This window comes from Heterodontus francisci, unplaced genomic scaffold (assembly GCF_036365525.1).
Source record: "Heterodontus francisci isolate sHetFra1 unplaced genomic scaffold, sHetFra1.hap1 HAP1_SCAFFOLD_1058, whole genome shotgun sequence".
Taxonomy (NCBI): Eukaryota; Metazoa; Chordata; class Chondrichthyes; order Heterodontiformes; family Heterodontidae; genus Heterodontus; species Heterodontus francisci.
In genome coordinates, this window is record NW_027140163.1 from 43,400 (window position 1) to 51,925 (window position 8,526).

At 48.7% G+C, this 8,526-nt stretch overlaps 1 protein-coding gene across 1 annotated transcript; it reads left to right on the top strand.

Moving 5' to 3' along the window:
* Window positions 1-4,465: 4,465 nt before the first annotated feature.
* On the top strand, window positions 4,466-5,155 carry LOC137358973 (histone H1-like). The gene has a single exon (XM_068025138.1). It carries the CDS (start codon window positions 4,466-4,468, stop codon window positions 5,153-5,155), a length of 690 nt encoding a protein of 229 aa, XP_067881239.1.
* Window positions 5,156-8,526: the final 3,371 nt, after the last annotated feature.

Genomic DNA, 8,526 nt, shown 5'->3' on the forward strand with positions numbered 1-8,526 from the left:
GCGGTAATATGGTTAAGAAGACTTATGGAATCCTTTCCTTTATTGGCCGAGGTATAGAATATAAGAGGAGGAAGGTTATGCTGGAACTTTATCATCATTGGTTAGGCCAGAACTTGAGTTCTGTGTGCAGTTCTGGTCACCTCATTACAGAAAGGATGTAACTGCACTGGAGAGGGTACAGAGGAGATTTACGAGCATGTTGCCGGGACTGAAAAATGCAGCTCTGAGGAAAGATTGAATAGACTGTGGTTGTTCTCCTTGGAACAGAGAAGGCTGACGGGAGATCTGATTGAAATGTATAAAATGCTGAAGGGCCTGGATAGAGTGGAGCTGAAGGGTCTATTTACCTCAGCATTGAGATCAAAACCTGTCCTGGGAAGTCCACATTTAGTGAACAGTTCGACATGAGAATGTGTAGATGTGAATATTGTGTCAGAGAGAGTGTATTAAAGGTGCTGGCGGGTTAGTCCAATGTCACTGTGTTTGTGCGTCCGGACTCATCGCCGGATTTCCGAGTCCCTCTTGTGTCAAGTAACAAGATTTTCCAGTCAAAGAAGCACATTGATCCCCTTCTCATTCCCAAAGTGGGAATTCTGTGTAGTTTCTTTGTTGATTTCAAGATTTCAGTCCAAAAGTCGAGAACATGTCAGCTATCGGGGGAAAGAGCGCCATCAGTGCAGCAATAAAACGGGTTTCAGTCAAAAATGGAGTCTTTACTTCCAGTGCAAACTTTTGAACAGCAAGCATTCTGATGTCAGAGACAGGAAGGATCTAGTCTGGGATTCTACAGTACCCGAATTTCAGTGGTCGAAAACGAGGCTTCCGAATGGTATGTTGCCTCCCAGGTGCACGGGTCAGGGACGTCTCAGATCGGCTGCAGAACATTCTAAAGGGGGAGGGTGAACAGCCAGTTGTCATTGTGCACGTAGGCACTAATGATATAGGTAAAAAACGGGATGAGGTCCTACAAGCAGAGTTTAGGGAGTTAGGAGCCAAGTTAAAAAGTAGGACCTCAAAGGTAGTAATCTCAGGATTACTACCAGTGCCACGTGATAGTCAGAGTAAAAATGAAAGAATAGTCAGGATGAATGCGTGGCTTGAGAGATGGTGCAGGAAGGAGGGGTTCAGATTTTTGGGACATTGGGACCGGTTCTGGGGGAGGTGGGACTATTACAAATTGGATGGTCTACACCTGGGCCGGACTGGAACCAATGTCCTTGGAGGTGCTTTTGCTAACGCTGTTGGGGAGGGTTTAAACTAATGTGGCAGGGGGATGGGAACCAATTGAGGTCAGTTGACAGTAAGGAGGTAGTAACAAAAGCCTGTAAGGAACTAGATAATGAAGTCAGTGTGACTAAGGGGAAGAGCAGGCAGGGAGCAGATGATGAATATAAAGGGACTGGTGGTCTGAGGTGCATTTGTTTTAATGCAAGAAGTGTAGTTGGTAAGGCAGATGAACTTAGGGCTTGGATTGGTACCTGGGAGTATGATGTTATTGCTATTACTGAGACTTGGTTGAGGGAAGGGCATGATTGGCAACTAAATATCCCAGGATATCGATGCTTCAGGCGGGATAGAGAGGGAGGTAAAAGGGGTGGAGGAGTTGCATTACTGGTCAAAGAGGATATCACAGCTGTGCTGAAGGAGGGCACTATGGAGGACTCGAGCAGTGAGGCAATATGGACAGAACTCAGAAATAGGAAGGGTGCGGTAACAATGTTGGGGCTGTACTACAGGCCTCCCAACAGCGAGCGTGAGATAGAGGTACAAATATGTAAACAGATTATGGAAAGATGTAGGAGCAACAGGGTGGTGGTGATAGGAGATTTTAATTTTCCCAACATTGACTGGGATTCGCTTAGTGTTAGAGGTCCAGATGGAGCAGAATTTGTAAGGAGCATCCAGGAGGGTTTTCTAGAGCAGTATGTAAATAGTCCAACTCGGGAAGGGGCCATACTGGACCTGGTGTTGGGGAATGAGCCCGGCCAGGTTGTTGAAGTTTCAGTAGGGGACTACTTTGGGAATAGTGATCACAATTCCGTAAGCTTTAAAATACTAATGGACAAAGACGAGAGTGGTCCTAAAGGAAGAGTGCTAAATTGGGGGAAGGCCAACTATACCAAAATTCGGCAGGAGCTGGGAAATGTAGATTGGGAGCAGCTGTTTGAAGGTAAATCCACATGTGATATGTGGGAGGCTTTTAAAGAGAGGTTGATTAGCGTGCAGGAGAGACATGTTCCTGTGAAAATGAGGGATAGAAATGGCAAGATTAGGGAACCATGGATGACAGGTGAAATTGTGAGACTAGCTAAGAGGAAAAAGGAAGCATACATAAGGTCTAGGCGGCTGATGAAAGACGAAGCTTTGAAAGAATATCGGGAATGTAGGACCAATCTGAAACGAGGAATTAAGAGGGCTAAAAGGGGTCATGAAATATCTTTAGCAAACAGGGTTAAGGAAAATCCCAAAGCCTTTTATTCATATATAAGGAGAAAGAGGGTAACCAGAGAAAGGATTTGCCCACTAAAGGACAAAGGAGGAATGTTATGCTTGGACTCAGAGAAAATGGGTGAGATTCTAAACGAGTACTTTGCATCGGTATTCACCGAGGAGAGGGACATGACGGATGTTGAGGTTAGGAACAGATGTTTGATTACTCTAGGTCAAGTCGGCATAAGGAGGGAGGAAGTGTTGGGTATTCTAAAGGGCATTAAGGTGGACAAGTCCCCAGGTCCGGATGGGATCTATCCCAGGTTACTGAGGGAAGCAAGAGAGGAAATAGCTGGGGCCTTAACAGATATCTTTGCAGCATCCTTAAACACGGGTGAGGTCCCGGAGGACTGGAGAATTGCTAATGTTGTCCCCTTGTTTAAGAAGGGTAGCAGGGATAATCCAGGTAATTATAGACCGGTGAGCCTGACGTCAGTGGTAGGGAAGCTGCTGGAGAAGATACTGAGGGATAGGATCTATTCCCATTTGGAAGAAAATGGGCTCATCAGTGATAGGCAACATGGTTTTGTGCAGGGAAGGTCATGTCTTACCAACTTAATAGAATTCTTTGAGGAAGTGACAAAGTTGATTGATGAGGGAAGGGCTGTCGATGTCATATACATGGACTTCAGTAAGGCGTTTGATAAGGTTCCCCATGGCAGGCTGATGGAGAAAGTGAAGGCGCTTGGGGTCCAAGGTGTACTAGCTCGATGGATAAAGAACTGGCTGGGCAACAGGAGACAGAGTAGCAGTAGAAGGGAGTTTCTCAAAATGGAGACGTGTGACCAGTGGTGTTCCACAGGGATCCGTGCTGGGACCACTGTTGTTTGTGATATACATTAATGATTTGGAGGAAAGTATAGGTGGACTGATTAGCAAATTTGCAGACGACACTAAGATTGGTGGAGTAGCAGATAGTGAAGGGGACTGTCAGAGAATACAGCAGAATACAGATAGATTGGAGAGTTGGGCAGAGAAATGGCAGATGGAGTTCAATCAGGGCAAATGCGAGGTGATGCATTTTGGAAGATCCAATTCAAGAGTGAACTATACAGTAAATGGAAAAGTCCTGGGGAAAATTGATGTCCAGAGAGATTTGCGTGTTCAGGTCCACTGTTCCCTGAAGGTGGCAACGCAGGTAAATAGAGTGGTCAAGAAGGCATACGGCATGCTTTCCTTCATCGGACGGGGCATTGAGTACAAGAGTTGGCAGGTCATGTTACAGTTGTATAGGACTTTGGTTCGGCCACATTTGGAATACTGCGTGCAGTTCTGGTCGCCACATTACCAAAAGGATGTGGATGCTTTGGAGAGGGTGCAGAGGAGGTTCACCAGGATGTTGCCTGGTATGGAGGGCGCTAGCTATGAAGAGAGGCTGAGTAGATTAGGATTATTTTCATTAGAAAGACGGAGGTTGAGGGGGGACCTGATTGAGGTGTACAAAATCATGAGAGGTATAGACAGGGTGGATAGCAAGAGGCTTTTTCCCAGAGTGGGGGTTTCAATTACTAGAGGACACGAGTTCAAAGTGAAAGGGGAAAAGTTTAGGGGGGATATGCGTGGAAAGTTCTTTACGCAGAGGGTGGTGGGCACCTGGAACGCATTGCCAGCGGAGGTGGTAGATGCGGGCACGATGGATTCTTTTAAGATGTATCTAGACAGATACATGAATGGGCAGGAAGAAAAGAGATACAGAACCTGAGAAAATAGGCGACATGTTTAGAGAGAGGATCTGGATCGGCGCAGGCTTGGAGGGCCGAAGGGCCTGTTCCTGTGCTGTAATTATCTTTGTTCTTTGTTCTTTGTAGTTTAGGACCAGAGAGAAACACAGAGAGGCAGCAGGAGCCTGGAGCTGACAGCAGGTTGTCTCCGCCCCCGTCCGCTCACTGCCTTTAAGTTGCTCAGTGCCGCCACCACCGGCTTCATTTCTGACCCAGTTCTGACTGACAGAGAGACTTTGTGCAGAGTCCCGGACATGACCGATACAGCAGGCGCCGAAACGGCTCCTCCAGCCCCCGCCGCTCAAGTCAAAACTGCCAAGAAGAAGAAAGCGGCACCCCGGAACAAGTCAGCCGGTCCCACGTTGAGCGAGAAGATCCTCAGGATTGTGGCGGATTGCACCGATCGCAAGGGGACCTCACTGCCCGCCATAAAGAAGGCTCTGGGTCGGAGCGGTGTGGATGTGGGGAAGTTCAGGACCCAAATCAAGCAAAGTATCAGGAGGAATGTGAACAAAGGTTCCCTGGTGCAGAGCAGCGGTACGGGCGCCTCCGGCTCCTTCAGAATCCCTAAGCAGGGAACCAAGGGAAATGTGGGAAAGAAAGTGAAGTCAGGAGCAGGCAAAAAACCTTTAGTGAAGAAAACAGCTGGTAAGAAAGTGACAGCAAAGAAATCAGCAGCCAAGAAATTACCAGTCAAGAAACTAGCAGCCAAGAAATCGGCAGCGAAGAAAGCAGCAGGCAAGAAAGTGACCAGCAAGAAGGCGGCAACGCCAAAGAAATCCCCAGCGAAGAAAGCAGCGCTTCCGAAAAAGTCTCCTGTGAAGAAGGCCAAAAAACCCAAGAGTGCCACGGGCGGAAAGGTGCTCAAGAAAATTCAATCATCAAGGGGCAAGACCAAGCCGAAAGCAGCAAAGGCTCAGAAAGCAGCCCCTGGAAAGAAGTGAAACTGCACGGGAAACTTGTAGACATCTGAACCCAAAGGCTCTTTTCAGAGCCACCCACATCTCTCAGGAAAGAGCTGTTCCCCCTATCAAATGATCCCTGTCCCGCCGCCGTGTGCACATTTCACATAGAAATGATGGGAACTAAATGCAGGACCCCTGGTGACTCACTGACATACACTACACTCAGCCCTTCCCCCACTCTCTGTAACAAAACAGAGGGATGTCCCGGCCTCACTGTAACTGGGGATCTGTTATGTACAGTCTCAGTTCATGCTCGTTTCACTAATTCAGAGTGAGAGGGTCGAAGACAGGAATACTGGCGAGAAACCCCGCGTCACAACTCAATTCTCTAATTCAGCTGGGGTAAGGTGTTAGTAAAATACTCAATCCGTCTGGGAGGGGAGGTGTGTGGAAACGGGTTGACTTGTGATCGGAAGCACTGTACTTAGGCGGGTAGATGATCAACTTTTACTTGTTATAGATCCTTATTTAAAAGCTCTGGGTTTCTGTTATCTTTGACTATAAAGGTTGAGTCTGGAAGTTTTGTGCTGAGCTCTATTGTTGAGAGTTTTTTTTTGAATTTGCGGTTCGAGCAAGTGGGAGGCGGAGCTGGAGGATGAAAGACATTTCTCTGCTCTGTCTGTCACTCAGTTTCCTCTCCGCCCCGCCTCTCACTCTCTGTCACTTTCTCAGTCAGGTCCGGGCGGGCTGTATAAAAAAGGCAGCAGAAACAGCTCGTTTCTCATTCAGCAGTGATTTGAGTGAAGAAGCGTCATGTCTGGAAGAGGTAAAGGAGGCAAAGGACTCGGCAAAGGCGGAGCAAAGCGGCACCGCAAAGTGCTTCGTGATAACATCCAGGGTATCACCAAGCCAGCAATCCGCCGCCTGGCTCGCCGTGGTGGAGTGAAGCGCATCTCGGGTTTGATCTATGAGGAGACCCGCGGGGTGCTGAAGGTTTTCCTGGAGAATGTGATCAGAGATGCGGTCACCTACACTGAGCACGCCAAGCGCAAGACGGTCACCGCCATGGATGTGGTGTACGCTCTGAAACGCCAGGGCCGCACTCTCTATGGATTCGGCGGCTAAACAAATCCACCCTTTCTACCAAACACAAAGGCTCTTCTAAGAGCCACCCAAAGACTCACAGAGAGAGCAGTGACCTTGCAACTTGAATTAATAAGATCAAGTTATCTGTATATTGTTTATCTTTATTAACAACTGCTTTTGTACATCATTTCATTCTCTCAGTAAATTAAACGGTTGCATTTGATAATTTATACATGAGGGTCTGAACTGCCGGCACGAAGCGGGATTTACTGCCGTTATGGTAAGTAATGACTGGCGCTTTACTCCCGCCAGAGAACACTGTTTAAACTGTGTTGCAAGACACAGAGGGGGATCTAGGAAGAAAGAAATAAAGCTACAAGGAGTGAGATTTTATAATTGTTTCCGCCAAATTAGGTGTTTTTTAATCTTTGCCTTGTTTGCTCATCGGAAATTGGCGGGCTTTTTGAAATTGATAAAATTTCAGTTTCAGTTACAGTTCAACCAATCAGTGCACAGCATTTCCCGCCGCCCTTTTACTTCCCAGAGCTGTTTTTAAACTTGACTGATGGACGGGGCTGCATCCAATCACAACACTAGGGCGGTCCCTCTACTGTCTTAAATAGACAGTCCCTGAGCAGCCTCAACATTTACAGTGTCTTTGTTCCTGATCTTCTACTAGAATGGCCAGAACCAAGCAGACAGCGCGCAAATCGACTGGAGGGAAAGCTCCCCGCAAGCAGCTGGCTACAAAAGCGGCCCGCAAGAGCGCTCCAGCCACGGGCGGAGTGAAGAAGCCTCACCGTTACAGACCCGGCACTGTGGCTCTGCGGGAGATCCGCCGCTACCAGAAATCCACCGAGCTGCTCATCCGCAAACTGCCCTTCCAGCGCCTGGTGCGGGAGATCGCACAGGACTTCAAGACAGACCTGCGCTTCCAGAGCTCGGCCGTCATGGCCCTGCAGGAGGCCAGCGAGGCTTACCTGGTGGGGCTCTTTGAGGACACCAACCTGTGCGCCATCCACGCCAAGCGAGTCACCATCATGCCCAAAGACATCCAGCTGGCCCGCCGTATCCGCGGGGAGCGCGCCTAAACTCACCCTGCCCCGAACTGAGTTTGGCATCAAATAACACAACGGCTCTTTTAAGAGCCACCAAATCGGCAAAACAAAGAGCTGCGATCACCAGTTGTCAGAGAAATGGGGTCTGGAGCAGATCATTTTATTAGAGAGCCGATCATTTTGCAAAAGCTTTTGTTGTGCATAAGCGGTAGATTTGTTAAAATGTCACAAGAGGAGAGCAGCTAAATGCCCGAATCCAGTACTGAGAAGGCTGAGGGGAGATCTGATTGAAATGTACAACATTTTGGCGGGACTGCAGAGAGTGGAGGTGAAGAGTCTTAGCAGAGAGGTCAGTGACTGTGGGGCATATGTTTAAAGCGATTGGTGGAAAAATTAGAGGGAAAACGAGGATTTTATTTTCACCCAGAGGGTGATGGGGGTCTGGAACCCACTGCCTGAAAGGGTAGTTGAGGCAGAGACCCTCAACTCATTCAAAGGGAATCTGGATATGCATTTCAAATGCTGTAATCTGCAGGGCGACGGACTGAATGCTGGACGGTGGGATTAGAATAGGTGGGTCGTTTTTCGGCCGACGACACGACGGGCCAAGTGGCCTCTTTCTGTGCCAACACAAAGCAGCGCGAGCATTATAAAATTGCCGCCTCTCAGACAGCAAGCAGCCCTTTAACAGATAAAGTGGGTGGCTCTGAAAAGAGCCTTTGGGTTCGCAGATTTAAGTCAGGCCACTTCACTTGCTCTTGGTGCTCTGAGCGCTGGTTTTCTTGGGCAGCAGCACGGCCTGGATATTAGGCAGCACCCCGCCTTGTGCGATGGTCACCCCTCCCAGCAGCCTGTTGAGCTCCTCGTCGTTGCGGACTGCCAGCTGCAGGTGTCTGGGGATGATGCGGGTCTTCTTGTTGTCCCGGGCCGCATTGCCGGCCAGCTCGAGGATTTCAGCTGTCAGATACTCGAGCACAGCAGCCAGATAGACCGGGGCTCCGGCACCCACACGCTCAGCATAGTTCCCCTTTTTAAGGAACCTGTGAACACGGCCCACCGGGAACTGCAGTCCAGCCCGGGAGGAGCGAGACTTGGCCTTGGACCGAGCTTTACCACCGGTCTTCCCTCTTCCAGACATTACCACAATCTAACAAACACTTTCAGGAAGAATGCTGAGAACCGCCCACAATAGTCCTATTTATACCTTCGGGAGGAATGGTGTCGGGGGCACTGGTGATTGGTCACTCTGCACTGGGTGTCATTGTA

What these genes read in the sequence shown, in the direction of transcription:
- LOC137358973 (XM_068025138.1), top strand. Translation starts at nt 4,466, where the DNA reads ATGACCGATACAGCAGGCGCCGAAACGGCTCCTCCAGCCCCCGCCGCT.